An 18,999-nucleotide genomic window follows, 5' to 3' on the forward strand; every position below is an offset into this window, starting at 1 on the left:
GATTTGTGGCCTATACGTTACAATAGCAGTGTGCCAGCTATATGGGGGGATAGTAAAGACTAGTTGAACAAGGCTATCTTAATGTGCACATCATGGAAGGTAAATATGAATTATTTCATGGAGAAAAATGCGCTGATAAATATATGACAAAATTACTGACTAAAACTAGACTAAAATTGACCAGAGTTTGAGTCGACAACTAAAACTAAGTAGGATGAAATGACAAAATGTGACAAAGACTAAAACGTATTTTAGTCATAAATACTAAAACTAAATCTAAAATATCTGCCAAAATTAACACTGCTGTGTGTGTGTGTGTGTGTGTGTGTGTGTGTGTGTGTGTGTGTGTGTGTGTGTGTGTGTGTGTGTGTGTGTGTGTGTGTGTGTGTGTGTGTGTGTGTGTGTGTGTGTGTGTGTGTGTGTGTGTGTGTGTGTGTGTGTAAGGCTGTGTGTGTGTGTGTACAACTTGTCTATGTGTTTATAAAATCAATCAAACAGAGACATAAAACACAGATGTATACATTTGACGTGTGTGTGTGTGTGTGTGTGTGTGTGTGTGTGTGTGTGTGTGTGTGTGTGTGTGTGTGTGTGTGTGTGTGTGTGTGTGTGTGTGTGTGTGTGTGTGTGTGTGTGTGTGTGTGTGTGTGTGTGTGTGTGTGTGTGTGTGTGAGCTCACAACGCCATTCATAGAGGGTGATTCTCCACTCTAAGGCATCTAATCTCTTCAGAGAATTGACCAGGGCAGGTATTTGTGGATTGGGGTCACAAGAGTGGGGGAGAGAGGGAGGGAATAGAGAGAGGAAGAGAGCGAGAGAGGGAGAAAGAGAGACAGAGAGAGAGAAAGAGAGACAGAGAGAGACGATTGAGAGGGAGGGGGGTAAAGAGAGAGAGATGGGTGAGGGTGGGAGGGAGAGGGGGGTCAGGTGATGAACAGGGGGTGCAGGGTTAGGTGTTGATGAGAAATATGGAAGTTGAAAAATGATAAAGTCCTGTGGAGCATTTCCCCCAGCAGCCATCCACACCTGGTTATATTTTTCCCTTTGAACCCAAAAGACAAAAAAGGCACAGGGTAAACGGACCGTGGTGTGTGTACGTGTCCTACCTGTCTAGGGCAGTGCTGGTTGCCATACTCCTAGCGAAGCCCTTTAGCCCCAGCTGTCTGAAGTAGGGGATGCATGAGAGGTTGGCAGCCATGACAGCCAAGGAGTCTGATGGGTTCACAAAGAAACCATTCTCACCCAGGATCATATACCGGTCCTGCGAATACACACACCAATACATACCCTCTTCAACCAGACAACAATCCATGGAGAACTAACCAATACATCATTGATAAAAACATCATGTTAAAGATGAATATCGTTGTTACTCCCGTCCCTATCAGTTGATAAACTGTTGTTTTAATTACATCTGTCACAATCAAATCAAATGTATGGGACACCTACTTCAAACAAAGATGCATCATCGTGAGCACCGGGGGAGGGCTCCAATAGGATGCAATACAGTAACATAATTCTCCTGATGCTAGGCTAGGTAATTGAGTTAGGCTAATGTGCGTGAGCATGGCACTGCTAGAAATTACTATGTGAAAATGTTGTGGAAAAAATGTGACGTATGTTTTGTCACAGATATTAGCTGGTTCCATTGCTTAACATCCTGTTATTGACCAGCATATAAATACAGACAAAAACATGGCAATTCCAAGTTCCCAAGTTCCCCTGTGTCCACATAGGTCCAGTGCTTGATTTGGCTTGCTGTCATGGAACCAAAGGAACAGTCCCAAAAGTATAAAACCTGCCCATTTTAGCAGATTCAAACATGGTCCTCAAACATGCTCATCAGCTCTCCAGAATGTGTATTCTAGTACTTTGCATTAATACATCCACTGTTTCTCTCCTCCTCTCAGTTTCAGCTGTCTCACCCCGTCTGCATCGAGCGCAGCTCCGAAACCAAAGTCTCCACCCTTCATGGCATCGACCAATGGGGCTGCATATGTGAGGCTGGGCTCTGGAGGCCGGCCCCCAAAGTCCTCCAGGGGGACACAGTTGACGGCAGCGTTGGCAGGAGCACCCAGCTCATCACACAGGATACGCCGCACATACGGACCCATCACTGACAATAGAATAGAAAATAATCAAATAGAATAGAACACCATGAACATACCACAGCAGTGGGCGCCCGATACAATACTGTTACCAATCTGGTCTTTGCGAGTGTTATCTTACCTCCATTCATGGCGTCTACGCGTATCTTCAGCTGTTCAGGTCCTGTCAGAAGGGTCTTGATGGCGCTGAAGTCAAAGATGGTTCTCAGCAGGTTGAGGTACACCTCCACTGAGTCCACTATCTCAACTACCAACACACAGGACAGGAGAGGACTATTGTGTGTATCTGCATGTGTATATCCACCCAATAGTACGTATGCTACTTTGCATGCAAGAACAGAGTGTATGTGTGGTGTATGGCGCGTGTGAGAGTAGCATGGCGCATGTGTGCGCTCTGTGTGTGTGTCCAGTACCTCTGAAGGGTTTGAACTTGTTCTCCAGGTCAAAGTCGTGGCGTCCCAGTCTGGCCAGGTCTATGTGGAGGTCAGGACAGATGGTGTACTCCTCCAGGGTCCTGCTCACCTGGGCAATCTTCTCCATCACTGTGTCCGGAGACGGGCCTATCGGGGGGAGAGGACACAGTTACCATGGAAACCGTTGTTTTCAACTGAAGTGGCCTATTGCTGGTCAATTGTTGTTATTATACCTGTTTAACAAGAGTGATAGAAGCCTATGGTGTGTGTTAGAAATAAGGAACCACCGTTGAGTATTCATAAGAAGTTAAATAACATTTTTCTCTATATTGAGAAGTCATATTACTGAGAAGTCATATTATATATACTATACATACAAAAGTATGTGGACAGGACACCGCTTCAAATGACTAGATTCAGCTATGTCAACCACACCCGTTGCTGACAGCCGTATAAAATTGAGCACACCGCCATGCAATCTCCATAGACAAACATTGGCCTTACTGAATTGCTCTGTGACTTTCAACGTTGCACCGTCATTGGATGTCACCTTTCCAACTTGTCAGTTCTAGAGCCTCCCCGGTCAACTGTAAGTGCTGTTATTGTGGACTGGAAACGTCTAGGAGCAACAACGGCTCAGCCGCAAAGTGGTAGGCCACACAAGCTCACAGAACGGGACCACTGACAGATTGACAGCAATCAGGCAGATTGACAGCAATCAGTCAAATTATCACCTCACCTCCATTGGCCACATTGAATTTGACCCCAAAGTCTCCCCCGGGGCCTCCTGGGTTGTGACTGGCTGTCAGAATGATTCCACCAATGGCCTTGATCTTCCTGATGATGCAGGACACAGCAGGGGTGGACAGGAGACCGTTGTGGCCAATCACCAGACGGCCAATCTGACAGACACACAGACAGAGAGAGAGAGTTGAAGGAACTTCAGCTGAATGAATCTCATTCTGGGACCTATCTTCATATAGAGGTGATTACTTTACGTGAACATGTAGGGATATAGTACATACAGTAATTGTACAATGCATTATTATTCAACACTAAAGCAAGTACAAAAATTGCAACTCAGTAATAAAAAGGCCTATTATTGTAGACTAGCTCAGTGTAGCTTCAGCCTACAGAATGATTTCATTTACATTTCTTTATTGTAACAAGCTTCATCTCTTTTGTCACGTGTTATTTTTTAGAACGGGCCACATGGCTCCTGTCATGATGCTCAGGACGTCATCTTTCCAGAAGTGTCCAGAAGTTGGCACCGATGAAGGGAAGGATGCAGACGTATTACCACCCTCAGACTAGGTTACATTCCAGACGGTCATCTTCGGCGTCTACATCCATTTACTGAAGCAAAGTCCCACATGTTTTGGCTCTAGGCTAGTGTTCAACTACTCTAAATAAAAGTGTCCTCATTCACGGGGAATTCATTTTTATGACGTTGGAGCAATCTCCTCACTTCTTGATTCAGAGAGATTGAGAGAGCTATATTTATGTTTATTTATTTTCCCTTTTGTACTTTAACTATTTGCACATCATTACAACACTGTATATATACATAATATGACATTTGAAATGTCTTTATTATTTTGGAACTTCTGTGAGTGTAATATTTACTGTACATTTTTATTGTTTATTACACTTTTGTTTATCATCTATTTCACTTGCTTTGGCAATGTTAACATACGTTTCCCATACCAATAAAGCCCTTGAGAGATAGAGAGAGAGAGAGAGAGAGAGAGAGAGAGAGAGAGAGAGAGAGAGAGAGAGAGAGAGAGAGAGAGAGAGAGAGAGAGAGACAGAGACAGAGAGAGAGAGAGAGAGAGAGACAGAGAGAGAGAGAGAGAGAGAGAGAGAGAGAGAGAGAGAGAGAGAGAGAGAGAGAGAGAGAGAGAGAGAGAGAGAGAGAGAGAGAGAGAGAGAGAGAGAGAGAGAGAGAGAGAGAGAGAGAGAGAGAGAGAGACAGAGAGAGGGAGAGAGAGAGAGAGAGAGAGAGAGAGAGAGACAGAGAGAGGGAGAGAGAGAGAGAAAGAGAGAGAGAGAGAGAGAGAGAGAGAGAGAGAGAGAGAGAGAGAGAGAGAGAGAGAGAGAGAGAGAGAGAGAGAGAGAGAGAGAGAGAGAGAGAGAGAGAGAGAGAGAGAGAAAACAAAGAAAGAGAGAGAGAGAGAGAGAGAGAGAGAGAGAGAGAGAGAGAGAGAGAGAGAGAGAGAGAGAGAGAGAGAGAGAGAGAGAGAGAGAGAGAGAGAGAGAGAGAGAGAGAGAGAGAGAGAGAGAGAGAGAGAGAGAGAGAGAGAGAGAGAGAGAGAGAGAGAGAGAGAGAGAGAGAGAGAGAGAGAGAGAGAGAGAGAGAGAGAGAGAGAGAGAGAGAGAGAGAGAGAGAGAGCGAGAGAGAGAGAGAGAAAGAGAGAGAGAGAGAGAGAGAGGAGAATACCCCATAACAACAAAGTGAAAAAAATGTATATAAATTTATGATTGAAAATGAAATACAGAAACATGTCATTTACATAAGTATTCACACCCCTGAAGCACATTTGGCAGACACCGCTTTGGATCAATAGGGCCCTTTGCACTTTACATCTGCCATGCCCTGTCAGCAACCCTGTTATAGGCCTATCATCATTCCATACTCTGCCCCCAGCATTTCACAAATATTTGTTCAAGGTCTTCCCAGCGCTTATATCCTGAGTTTGGCTTGTGGCCACTAAACTGACTGGGTATCCCCCAAGCCTTGAGAGGCGTGGGCAGGAAAGGAGTGGACGAGGGATGGAACAGCCGATAAGGCAGGCAGGAGACATTTGGCTGGGCCAGCAAAAAAACAGACCCATCTCAAAACAAATACATTCCCCTCAGATTTTCCTTTGGCACTTCACCAAGCTTGATATCGCATAGATCTGAGAACACTGTCCTTTCCTAGCGCTCTGCGGAATTGGGTAACGGCCTAACGGGTAATGGCCATTCAAGCAGACATGCGCAAACACACACGCTGACACTGGGATAGGCTTTAGGACCTACAGTGCCTTCAGAAAGTATTCACACCCCTTGACTTATTCCACATGTGTTGTGTTACAGACTGAATTAAAAAATGATTACATTGCAAAAAAATTCACCAGTCTACAAATGTTGCAAATGTATTTAAAATTAAATACATAAATGTCTATTTTACATTAAGTATTCACTGTGACTGTGACTGGCTCTGTGACTGTGAATCTGTGACTGTGGCTCTGTGACTGTAACTCTGTGACTATGGCTAGTGACCCTGTGACTCTGTGACTGTGAATCTGTGACTGTGGCTCTCAAAAGGACTCTACACATTGTCCTCATTTATCAATGTGTACATGATGTGTACATGACCCCCTGAGTCAATATGTTGTAGAAGCACCTTTGGCAGTGATTACAGCTGTGAGATGTCCTGGGTAAATCTCTAAGAACTTTCCACACCCGGATTGTGCAACATTTACCCATTATTCTTTTAGCATTCTTCAAGCTCTGGCAAATTGGTTGATTATAATTTGCCGACAACGATTATCAGGTCTTGCCATATATTTTCAAGTTGATTTAGATCAAAACTGTGATTTAGCCACTCAGGAACATTCTCTGTCTTCTTGGTAAGCAACTCCAGTGTAGATTTGGCTTTTCCACATTTTTTGCAGTTTAACTTCTGTGCCTTGTTGCAAACAGGATGCATGTTTTGGAATATTTTATTATGTACAGGCTTCCTTATTTTCACTCTGTCAATTAGGTTAGTATTGTTGAGTAACTACAATGTAGTTGAACCATCCTCCTATCACAGCCATTAAACTCTGCAACTGTTTTATAGTCACCAGTGGCCTCATGGTGAAATCCCTGAGCTGTTTCCTTCCTCTCCGGCAACTGAGTTAGGAAGGACGTCTGTATCTTTGTAGTGGCTAAGTGTAATTAATAACTTCATTATTCTCAGAGGGATATTCAATGTCTGCTTTTTAATTATTTATTTTTTACCCATCTACCAACAGGTGCCCTTCTTTGCAAGACACTGGAAACCTCCCTAGTCTTTGTGTTTGAATCTGTGCTTGAAATTCACTGCTCAACTGAGGGACCTTACAAATAATTGTATGTGTGGTGTACAGATGAGGTGGTCATTAAAAAATCATGTTAAACCATATTATTGCACACAGAGTGAGTCCATGCAACTTGTTATGTAACTTGTTAAGCACATTTTTACTCCTGAACTTATTTATGTTTGGCATAAGAAAACATTTCAGCTTTTCATGTTGAATTAATTTGCAAACATATTGTGTGTAAGCCAGTGACACAACATCTCAATTGAATCTATTATAAATTCAGGCTGTAACACAACAAAATGTGGAAAAATTCAAGGGGTGTGAATACTTTCTGAAGGCACTCTAAATCATATTGAAATCATATTGCCATTATTATTATTATCTGACCCTGCCGGTCATCTGTGAACGTTTGAACATCTTGGGCCATGTTCTGTTATAATCTCCACCCGGCACAGCCAGAAGAGGACTGGCCACCCCTCATAGCCATGTTCTGTTATAATCTCCACCCGGCACAGCCAGAAGAGGACTGGCCACCCCTCAGAGCCTGGTTCTGTTATAATCTCCACCTGGCACAGCCAGAAGAGGACTGGCCACCCCTCATAGCCATGTTCTGTTATAATCTCCACCCGGCACAGCCAGAAGAGGACTGGCCACCCCTCAGAGCCTGGTTCTGTTATAATCTCCACCCGGCACAGCCAGAAGAGGACTGGCCACCCCTCATAGCCATGTTCTGTTATAATCTCCACCCGGCACAGCCAGAAGAGGACTGGCCACCCCTCAGAGCCTGGTTCTGTTATAATCTCCACCTGGCACAGCCAGAAGAGGACTGGCCACCCCTCATAGCCTGGTTCTTCTCTAGGTTTATTCCTAGGTTCCTGCCTTTCTAGGGAGTGTTTCCTAGTCACCGTGCTTCTACATCTGCATGAATTGCTGTTTGGATTTTAGGCTGGGTTTCTGTATAGCACTTTGTGACATTGGCTGATGTAAAATATGACTTACTTAAGGCAAAAATGAAAGGAGGGTGCTTGTGTAGGCGTATAACGCAAACATCTAGCAACCCAAAGTTTAGATGTTCAAATCTCATCACGGACAATTTTAGCTGATTAGCAACTACTTTGTTAGCTAACCCTTCCCCTAACCCTAACCTTAAAACCTTTTAGCTAACCTTTCCCCTAACCCTAACCTTAAAACCTTTTAGCTAACCTTTCCCCTAACCCTAACCTTAAAACCTTTTAGCTAACCTTTCCCCTAACCCTAACCTTAAAACCTTTTAGCTAACCTTTCCCCTAACCCTAACCTTAAAACATTTTAGCTAAGCTTTCCCCTAACCCTAACCTTAAAACCTTTTAGCTAACCTTTCCCCTAACCCTAACCTTAAAACCTTTTAGCTAACCTTTCCCCTAACGCTAACCTTAAAACCTTTTAGCTAACCTTTCCCCTAACCCTAACCTTAAAACCTTTTAGCTAACCTTTCCCCTAACGCTAACCTTAAAACCTTTTAGCTAACCTTTCCCCTAAGCCTAACCTTAAAACCTTTTAGCTAACCTTTCCCCTAACCCTAACCTTAAAACCTTTTAGCTAACCTTTCCCCTAACCCTAACCTTAAAACCTTTTAGCTAACCTTTCCCCTAACCCTAACCTTAAAACCTTTTAGCTAACCTTTCCCCTAACGCTAACCTTAAAACCTTTTAGCTAACCCTTCCCCTAACCCTAACCTTAAACCCTTTTAGCTAACCTTTCCCCTAACCCTAACCTTAAAACCTTTTAGCTAACCTTTCCCCTAACCCTAAAACCTTTTAGCTAATCTTTCCCCTAACGCTAACCTTAAAACATTTTAGCTAACCTTTCCCCTAACCCTAACCTTAAAACCTTTTAGCTAACCTTTCCCCTAACCCTAACCTTAAAACCTTTTAGCTAACCTTTCCCCTAACCCTAACCTTAAAACCTTTTAGCTAACCCTTCCCCTAACCCTAACCTTAAAACCTTTTAGCTAACCCTTCCCCTAACCCTAACCTTAAAACCTTTTAGCTAACCTTTCCCCTAAACCTAACCTAACTTCTAAGCTTAACCCCTACTCTAACCCCTAGAGATAGCTAATGATAGCATCAGTCACCTAGCCACCTAGCTAACAATAGCCACAACAAATTGGAATTCGTAACATATCATACGTTTTTTGCAAATTCTTAACCTATTGTATGAATTGCAATTCATAACATATCATACGAATTGTAATTTGTAACATGTGATACGAATATGATGATGGATTGATACATACAATACGAAACGTAACATATCATACTAATTGGAATGTCTCAGATTTACATAGAGTATAGTACGAAATGCTCTTCCGACTACATTTATATTTATTCTGTTGTTGGAGTACACTCAGATTCCAACACAGAAAATATGATTTTTAACATAGTTAATTACCATTTTTTTGGAAGGAATACAATTTCACTCATATTGTAATTAATTATAGGTCATATTTCATAGAAGTCTGGAAACACTGGACAGTTACTTTAAAACCAGGGATTTTTGTTCTCGAAATGAAACTACCCCTCCAGCCATCTGGCCGTGTTGGTGGGTAACCTTCATTAATTGAGACAAGTACTGTATGTAGCCCTATGTCATGTGGCAAATGTTCCTCATGAGAGCCTTATCTTTTGCTTAGTGTACTCTGCCAGAGTCTCCCTTTAAATAATCTGCCAGTCTCCCTTTGAATAATCTGCCAGAGTCTCCCTTTAAACAATCTGCCAGAGTCTCACTTTAAATAATCTGCCAGAGTCTCACTTTAAATAATCTGCCAGAGTCTCCCTTTAAATAATCTGCCAGAGTCTCCCTTTAAATAATCTGCCAGAGTCTCCCTTTAAATAATCTGCCAGAGTCTCCCTTTAAATAATCTGCCAGAGTCTCCCTTTAAATAATCTGCCAGAGTCTCCCTTTAAATAATCTGCCAGAGTCTCCCTTTAAATAATCTGCCAGAGTCTCACTTTAAATAATCTGTCAGAGTCTCACTTTAAATAATCTGCCAGAATCTCACTTTAAATAATCTGTCAGACTCTCACTTTAAATCATCTGCCAGAGTCTCCCTTTAAATAATCTGCCAGAGTCTCACTTTAAATAATCTGTCAGACTCTCACTTTAAATAATCTGCCAGTCTCACTTTAAATCATCTGCAAGAGTCTCACTTTAAATAATCTGTCAGACTCTCACTTTAAATAATCTGCCAGTCTCCCTTTAAATAATCTGCCAGAGTCTCACTTTAAATAATCTGTCAGAGTCTCACTTTATACAGTATATTACTGTAACTCGTTGTATAGGCCTATCTGTCTCAGTCAGAAGTCACTCCATTGTCTACAGTATATTACTGTAACTCGTTGTATAGGCCTCTGTCTCAGTCAGAAGTCACTCCATTGTCTACAGTATATTACTGTAACTCGTTGTATAGGCCTCTGTCTCAGTCAGAAGTCACTCCATTGTCTACAGTATATTACTGTAACTCTTTGTATAGGCCTATCTGTCTCAGTCAGAAGTCACTCCATTGTCTACAGATTACTGTAACTCGTTGTATAGGCCTCTGTCTCAGTCAGAAGTCACTCCATTGTCTACAGTATATTACTGTAACTCGTTGTATAGGCCTATCTGTCTCAGTCAGAAGTCACTTGTCCATTGTAACTACAGTATCATTATTGTCTGTAATTACTGTAACTCGTTGTATAGGCCTCTGTCTCAGTCATCTGTCTGTAACAGTCCTCTGTCTCAGAAGTCACTCCATTGTCTACAGTATATTACTGTAACTCGTTGTATAGGCCTATCTGTCTCAGTCAGAAGTCACTCCATTGTCTACGGTATATTACTGTAACTCATTGTATAGGCCTCTGTCTCAGTCAGACACTCCATTGTCTGTATATTACTGTAACTCTTGTATAGGCCTCTGTCTCAGTCAGAAGTCACTCCATTGTCTACAGTATATTACTGTAACTCGTTGTATAGGCCTCTGTCTCAGTCAGAAGTCACTCCATTGTCTACAGTATATTACTGTAACTGTCCTATCTGTCTCAGTCAGAAGTCACTCCATTGTCTACAGTATATTACTGTAACTCGTTGTATAGGCCTCTGTCTCAGTCAGAAGTCACTCCATTGTCTACAGTATATTACTGTAACTCGTTGTATAGGCCTATCTGTCTCAGTCAGAAGTCACTCCATTGTCTACAGTATATTACTGTAACTCATTGTATAGGCCTCTGTCTCAGTCAGAAGTCACTCCATTATCTACAGTATATTACTGTAACTCGTTGTATAGGCCTCTGTCTCAGTCAGAAGTCACTCCATTATCTACAGTATATTACTGTAACTCGTTGTATAGGCCTCTGTCTCAGTCAGAAGTCACTCCATTGTCTACAGAATATTACTGTAACTCGTTGTATAGGCCTATCTGTCTCAGTCAGAAGTCACTCCATTGTCTACAGTATATTACTGTAACTCGTTGTATAGGCCTCTGTCTCAGTCAGAAGTCACTCCATTGTCTACAGTATATTACTGTAACTCGTTGTATAGGCCTATCTATCTCAGTCAGAAGTCACTCCATTGTCTACAGTATATTACTGTAACTCATTGTATAGGCCTCTGTCTCAGTCAGAAGTCACTCCATTGTCTACAGTATATTACTGTAACTCGTTGTATAGGCCTCTGTCTCAGTCAGAAGTCACTCCATTGTCTACAGTATATTACTGTAACTCGTTGTATAGGCCTCTGTCTCAGTCAGAAGTCACTCCATTGTCTACAGTATATTACTGTAACTCATTGTATAGGCCTATCTGTCTCAGTCAGAAGTCACTCCATTGTCTACAGTATATTACTGTAACTCGTTGTATAGGCCTCTGTCTCAGTCAGAAGTCACTCCATTGTCTACAGTATATTACTGTAACTCGTTGTATAGGCCTATCTGTCTCAGTCAGAAGTCACTCCATTGTCTACAGTATATTACTGTAACTCATTGTATAGGCCTCTGTCTCAGTCAGAAGTCACTCCATTATCTACAGTATATTACTGTAACTCGCTGTATAGGCCTTTGTCTCAGTCAGAAGTCACTCCATTATCTACAGTATATTACTGTAACTCGTTGTATAGGCCTCTGTCTCAGTCAGAAGTCACTCCATTATCTACAGTATATTACTGTAACTCGTTGTATAGGCCTCTGTCTCAGTCAGAAGTCACTCCATTGTCTACAGTATATTACTGTAACTCGTTGTATAGGCCTCTGTCTCAGTCAGAACTCACTCCATTATCTACAGTATATTACTGTAACTCGTTGTATAGGCCTCTGTCTCAGTCAGAAGTCACTCCATTATCTACAGTATATTACTGTAACTCGTTGTATAGGCCTCTGTCTCAGTCAGAAGTCACTCCATTATCTACAGTATATTACTGTAACTCGTTGTATAGGCCTCTGATCAGTCAGAACTCACTCCATTATCTACAGTATATTACTGTAACTCGTTGTATAGGCCTCTGTCTCAGTCAGAAGTAACTCCATTATCTACAGTATATTACTGTAACTCGTTGTATAGGCCTCTGATCAGTCAGAACTCACTCCATTGTCTACAGTATATTACTGTAACTCGTTGTATAGGCCTCTGATCAGTCAGAACTCACTCCATTATCTACAGTATATTACTGTAACTCGTTGTATAGGCCTCTGTCTCAGTCAGAAGTCACTCCATTATCTACAGTATATTACTGTAACTCGTTGTATAGGCCTCTGATCAGTCAGAACTCACTCCATTGTCTACAGTATATTACTGTAACTCGTTGTATAGGCCTCTGATCAGTCAGAACTCACTCCATTGTCTACAGTATATTACTGTAACTCGTTGTATAGGCCTCTGATCAGTCAGAACTCACTCCATTGTCTACAGTATATTACTGTAACTCGTTGTATAGGCCTCTGATCAGTCAGAACTCACTCCATTATCTACAGTATATTACTGTAACTCGTTGTATAGGCCTCTGATCAGTCAGAACTCACTCCATTATCTACAGTATATTACTGTAACTCGTTGTATAGGCCTCTGATCAGTCAGAAGTAACTCCATTATCTACAGTATATTACTGTAACTCGTTGTATAGGCCTCTGATCAGTCAGAACTCACTCCATTATCTACAGTATATTACTGTAACTCGTTGTATAGGCCTCTGATCAGTCAGAACTCACTCCATTATCTACAGTATATTACTGTAACTCGTTGTATAGGCCTCTGATCAGTCAGAAGTAACTCCATTATCTACAGTATATTACTGTAACTCGTTGTATAGGCCTCTGATCAGTCAGAAGTCACTCCATTATCTACAGTATATTACTGTAACTCGTTGTATAGGCCTCTGATCAGTCAGAAGTCACTCCATTATCTACAGTATATTACTGTAACTCGTTGTATAGGCCTCTGATCAGTCAGAAGTCACTCCATTGTCTACAGTTGGTATAAAATGCTACAACTCGGCTCTTAACCCAATGAGTCCCTCTGCGATGCCGGCGACATTTGCACTTCCCACCCCTTTAAAACACTGTGTTTGAGCTACAAACTTCTTGTTGTACCATTGGATTCGTCTATTTCTTCTGCATCTGTCAGTACAAACCATTAGTCAGTGTGATTAAAAGGGACTGAGGTAAAGTGTTTGTGAGACAAGGACAGATTCCGAAGGGGCCAGGGCCGGGTCTTTTTACAAAAACGTATGTAGAGTCCAAATGTTTTGAGCTACAACTATTAAAAGCTATCTATAAAAAGCTGAGACTCTCACAAACACATACATGTAACATATTATATGAGCTCACAAGCTACACAAGGTCATTAGAAGGTAAGGGGTTCTTCTACATAGAAGATCACAGGTAAACCACAGGACATAGTATTGTAACAACTCACGTGTAGAAATAACATAGTAAACTTAGATCCGGGACCCTCCAATTAGTATGTTACATTTCGTATGGTATATATTAATTTGTGGATGTCCATCATCCGTTGAGTATGATATGTTACGAATTACAATTCATATGATATGTTACAAATTGTCATTTGTACAATATGCTATGAATTTTCTAAATGTAAGATATGTTACTAATTCCAAATGGTTGTGGCTAACGTTAGCTAGGTGGCTAATGTTAGCTGGGTTAGGCGTTGGGGTTAGGGGTTAAGGTTATGAGTTCGGTTAAAGGGTTAATGTTAGTGTTCGGGGAAGCATGAGCAGGTAGTTGCAAAGTAGCTAATTAGCTAAAGTTGTCAATGATGGGATTCGAACATGCTACCTTTGGGTTGCTAGACATTCAGTCACATAGTAACCTGGACAGGGGTAGACTTAACATAGTAAATTGAAATCTGGGACACTCCCATTAGTATGATATGTTACGTTTCGTATGGTATGTATTAATTTGTGGATGTCCATCATCCATTTCATATGATATGTTACAAATTGTAATTCATATGATATGTTACAAATTGCAATTTGTATGATATGTTACGAAGGCTCCGGTCTAGGTCCAAGACGCTTCTAAACAGCTTCTACCGCCAAGCCATAAGACTCCTAAACATCTAGTCAAATAACTACCCAGACTATTTGCAGTGCACCCCACCCCCTTCCCCATTACCCCCTCTGTACACCACTGCTACTCTCTGTTGTCATCTACGCATAATCACTTTAATAACTCTACCTACATGTACATACTACCTCAATTAACCGGTGCTCCCGCACATTGACTCTGTATCAGTACCCCCCTGTTTAAAGTCTCCCTATAGTTATTTTATTGCTGCTCTTTAATTACCTGTTACTTTTATCTCTTATTCTTATCGTATTTTTAAAAAACTGCATTGTTGGTTAGGGGCTCATAAGTATACATTTTACGGTAAGTTCTACCTACACCTGTTGTATTCGGCGCACGTGACTAATACAATTAGATTTGATTTAATGTTAGCTAGGCTATGAGTTAGGGTTAGGGATTAAGATTAGGGTTAGGAGTTAAATGAAATGGCAAAGGTCAGAATTAGGGGAAGGATTAGCTAACATGCTACCATTGTTAATCATGCTATTGTTCTGTGCTTAATTTATCATCATCTTTATTAACATCATCATCATCATGACCAACCCTGAACCTGTCCAAACTTTCTGGCATGACATTATTGTTTTACCCCGTTGGCGGCGGCCATCTGCACAATAATCTCCGTGGCGGCTCGGCTGAAGTAGCGTCCGTCGCTGCCCACCACCATGGTACATCCCTGGCGGTCCCTCAAGTCGATGGACGACAGTAAACTCTGGATGTAGTTCTGCAGGTAGTTCTTCTTGCCCTCGAACAACTCCGTTTTCCGCCGCAGCCCGTTAGTACCGGGCCGCTGGTCATCGAACGGGCTCGTTTGGACCGTTACCACGGGAATGGGGTTCGTCTCCATCCTCCTCACAAGAACACACTGGGAGGGACGCTTCAGCTGGCTATACTGAGGACGCCTCTGTCTGTCACAGAAATTGCAGGTCAGATGCTGGATAGAGGTGGAGAGCCAAACATATGCTGTAGAGACGGACCGTGTTAGAGAGGGATGTGAGGTCGAGTGATGTCCGCTCTAGTCCTCCAGAAGTAGGCCCAGCAATTGCGAGGGGGAAAGTGCGCTGACGCAATGACAGCACTCCAGCGTTTTCCTGAGGGATGGCTATTATGCTGATAGGCTAACTTCCCTTCAACAAATTCCTTGTCTTGTCTGCTCGGTTTCTAGATAGGCTAGTTATACTGTACTTTTAACACATGCATACATAAAACTTACAGTGAGAGCTTCGGATTTTAAAGTTCAAGTAGGATAATGTAATGTTAAGCCAAGTGCTCTCTTCCGCCTGGCAACTCCCTCTTTTCCAAATAAGTCCGACTTTCCACAAGGACAAGCGCCTGCCAAAATCAAGGAGGGCCAAAAGCCCCTACAATCAGCTGTGCCTCTGGCCAAAAATAGCCGGGTGGAGTGATGGGAGAATTGTGTCGGGTCGCGGCTGTAACCTGACCCTACTTCTGTCCACGACACTTGTCGGTTTGAGTCAAAGAAACTAAGCACTGTCAGTGTGCGAGCATGAGCAGTTACCGACCGATCAATGACAATTAACTTGCATATGCGTAAAAGTGATGAGGCAGGAACTGTTGGATATTGGTATGGTCAAGCAGAACTCTCCTCTGTAGACAATAGGCAATATAGCTCATGGTAAAGTAAAACACCCGAGTTGGTTTTATTATTACTTTAAGCTAATGGACTGGATAAGATGAAAACCACCCCCTTTCCAAAATAACTAAACTGGGGGGAAAGGAGTGCGTCTTATTCAATGGCACTTCTCTCTCTCGGTGTATGTATAAGAGAGAGAGATTGCTTTACATTGCTTTGGCAATGTAAACATATGTTTCACATGCCAATTGAAATAAATTGAGAGAGAAAGAGAGAGATGCATTATGTGCTGGTTCACTGACGCATAACTTGGTGGACAGCGCAACCATGAGCGAAATAAAATATTGAAAACCGTGCATCGCTAAATGTAAAAAAGGCCTAGCGGTCCCATAAGCCTAAAAGTAATTGTATGTATTTGGATTGCATTGAGTTCATGCAATAACGTGAAATAAACTATACAAAATATGCCAACACAAAATAGCCTCGCTGTAGGTAGTAAACCTTTTCCTATGCAATGCTGCCACACGGTGGTAGCATTGCATATTGAACTGGCCTCTATGGCTAGATGCACATCAAATGTATCTTTATATGTATCTTTATATGTACTTAACAACAATTCAATTAAATATTGAAAAACATATATTTGCAATAAAACTAAATATGGAACGAAATTCACACTGACTGACCGGTTTTAGTGAAAAAGTAGAGTTCTGTTTCGCTAATTACAGCAAGGACTAACAAAATTGACAACAATAAATATAGTCTTATAATAATTCACAATGTCAAGATATTAAGTAATTAATATATGTTGCTGTTCAGAGGCCTATTTAGCTTATTTGCGAAGTAAGCCTGTTTGGAAATCTTTAGGTGCAATTATTTCCTCAGGCTATTTTGTTCTAATATCATACTCATTTCGCAGTTAATTGTAAGGTGTAAATAAATGTGTTGAAGGAAATAAGTAATCAAAGACAGCAAAAAAAATCTCACGGTATGATCAAAAATATTTATTGCTTCATTTCAATGTCGAAACATTCGGGAAAATCACAATACAATGTAGGCCTATTTTCTATACAATTGGCAAAAGTGTTTCCAATTTTATTTCCATTTTCACATTGACACCATATTTTAACAAATATATTATCAGCCTTCTTATTTACATGAACCTCTTTTGACATATTCAACATGGAATGAACACAAATAACATGCAGTTTTAATAATTTCTCTGAGAAATGCGTAAACGTCTCTCCATTAAGCCTATAGAATTGTATCACTTAGACACAGATATTTATTTGGTTATAGCTACTACAAACAAACACTTTAACAACGAGGATAAGACATTTGAATACCCTCTGTTATTAAAGGGGTGCGCTCAACATTGCACTTGGGCAGAATGGAGTCCTTGGAGCTGGATGCAGGCTCGGAACGAACCAACTAGCGGGGCCCGTGAGGAGATTACCATAGTCAATAGAACAATGAGAGTTGGAGTTCTGTGGATTTGTGTTCTGTGGTGTAGAAGGAGAGGTTTTACTCATAATGCTGTCAATACTGAATGAACACTTTATCTGGGTATCGCGCGCAGGCTTCTGTTCTGCAGGTGTTGCTGCGTAAAGTTGCATTCTGAAGTCTCTGGGGGAAACAACCTTACCGCTGCTGCTTATTCTCGGGTACGGTAAGTAGGAGGAAGGTGGCATCACAAGCCCGTCCTGAACGGGCATATACGGGAGTGGGGCAGCCGGTGCGCTCACTTGGCCTTGGACGCAGTAAGGTCGCACGTAAGGCCGGTAACAGCTGAAGTTTGGGTAGAACATGAGTCCATCTTTCACACACTCCGGTTGGTTTCTCTTAAACCTCTTCCTGCGCCGGAGAAAGCTGCCGTTGTCAAACATGTCCTCAGATGCGGGGTCCAGAGACCAGTAGTTGCCTTTGCCTGGGTTTCCAGGCTCCCTCGGAATCTTTACAAAGCAGTCGTTGAGTGACAGGTTGTGCCTGATGGAGTTCTGCCACGCCGGAAACTTCTCCCGATAGTAGCGGAACTTGCTGCTAATGAAGTCGCAGATGCCACTCAGTGTCAGTTTCTTCAGAGGACTCTGTAGGATCGCCATGGTGATGAGAGCGATGTAGGAATACGGGGGCTTTACAGAACCGTTCTGTGGTCTCCCCGATGAAGGCGCGTCTGCACAGAAACTGTTCTCGCTCTCCCCGGACGAGTCGAACTCAGAGCAGTCCAGTTCGGCGCTGGACTCGGCGGAGGAGCTAGGTTCGGTGGTGTTCTCGGTCCGATAGAGACGAAGCTGGCCATGGAGAGGCTCGTCGTCTCCAACAACGTCTACCTCATTTGCGTCCAGGGGAAAGCTAGTCTGCTGGGACGCTTCAAACTCCTTGGAGAGGGTCATGACTGAGACCACAATGTCCACACACGCGTAAAAGCTCACCTTATCATTAATTCTTAACATTCATAAAAGCGCAATTACCGATGCGTAACAGCGCACACAGATTTGGATTCTCTGACTTTCTAGGCCCCTCCTGTGCCTGTGCTCGTGGTCAGCCTGTCTGTGGTGACCATGGGAGTTTGGGTTTTTATTAAAGCTGAGCTGTTACCCCCCCTAGCTCAGTCCCATTCCCACTCAGACCTATGACAGTAGCCCCTCGCTGCGGGGTGTTAGATGGACCAAGGAGAAAGCTAATGGGGAGGAGAAACCTTACATACTAATTGGTCTTGTATGCAGACACCACAAAGTTCATGGAGTGAAGCTTCTGAATTAAGAGTGTTCAATGAAATACAATAATAAAATGTATCGACTATAGTTAGCAAAAAGCATGTATTTTTTAGGGTATAATCAGAATGGTGCTTTAGCAAGATCCGCCATGCTTACGCAGGTCTGTCTATAAAATATTGAGTTCCAGACATGGCACATTATTGGGTCTACAAAAAATTGCTATTATCTCGAGTAGGCTATATAAAGTAAGTAGCCTACACTTGAGGCAAATGCATTGTAGTCAACTTTATAACCTTAATTGGTATGCAGTATGCTCCACCTTTATTCACAGGGTTTACTTTGAACCGTGGCACATTTCCTGTTCAATTAGGCCTACTAAAAGCAGCACAGTAGCTCGACTGGAAGCGGGGATGCAATGGGAAATTTGAACACCACACCTAAACCCCGATAAGAAACGAAGCGTTTTACCCTCCAGACCCCTGTGGTTTCGTTTAGTTTGCCACCTTGGGATGCCCGCAGGTGATGTGGCCATGA

The 18,999-nt window shown here is 42.2% G+C and overlaps 2 protein-coding genes across 2 annotated transcripts; both read right to left on the minus strand.

Moving 5' to 3' along the window:
• Positions 1–1,102: 1,102 nt before the first annotated feature.
• LOC124017324 (phosphoglucomutase-like protein 5) lies at positions 1,103–15,531 on the minus strand (the record flags this gene model as incomplete). Its single annotated transcript, XM_046332579.1, is given in 6 exon segments — positions 1,103–1,257; positions 1,922–2,112; positions 2,226–2,351; positions 2,518–2,664; positions 3,257–3,419; positions 14,744–15,531. Coding segments are annotated over 6 exon segments (1,040 nt in total), but the record flags the coding sequence as incomplete, so codon positions are not given.
• A 1,572-nt stretch (positions 15,532–17,103) lies between these two features.
• LOC124017322 (forkhead box protein D5-B-like) lies at positions 17,104–18,141 on the minus strand. The gene has a single exon (XM_046332577.1). It carries the CDS (start codon positions 18,139–18,141, stop codon positions 17,104–17,106), a length of 1,038 nt encoding a protein of 345 aa, XP_046188533.1.
• Between the last annotated feature and the right edge of the window lie 858 nt (positions 18,142–18,999).

Source organism: Oncorhynchus gorbuscha, unplaced genomic scaffold, assembly GCF_021184085.1.
Source record: "Oncorhynchus gorbuscha isolate QuinsamMale2020 ecotype Even-year unplaced genomic scaffold, OgorEven_v1.0 Un_scaffold_18:::fragment_2:::debris, whole genome shotgun sequence".
In the NCBI taxonomy this organism is placed as follows: Eukaryota; Metazoa; Chordata; class Actinopteri; order Salmoniformes; family Salmonidae; genus Oncorhynchus; species Oncorhynchus gorbuscha.

Bases quoted from the DNA above. Each gene is read 5' to 3' on its own strand.
- LOC124017322 (XM_046332577.1), bottom strand. From the start codon at position 18,141: ATGACCCTCTCCAAGGAGTTTGAAGCGTCCCAGCAGACTAGCTTTCCC.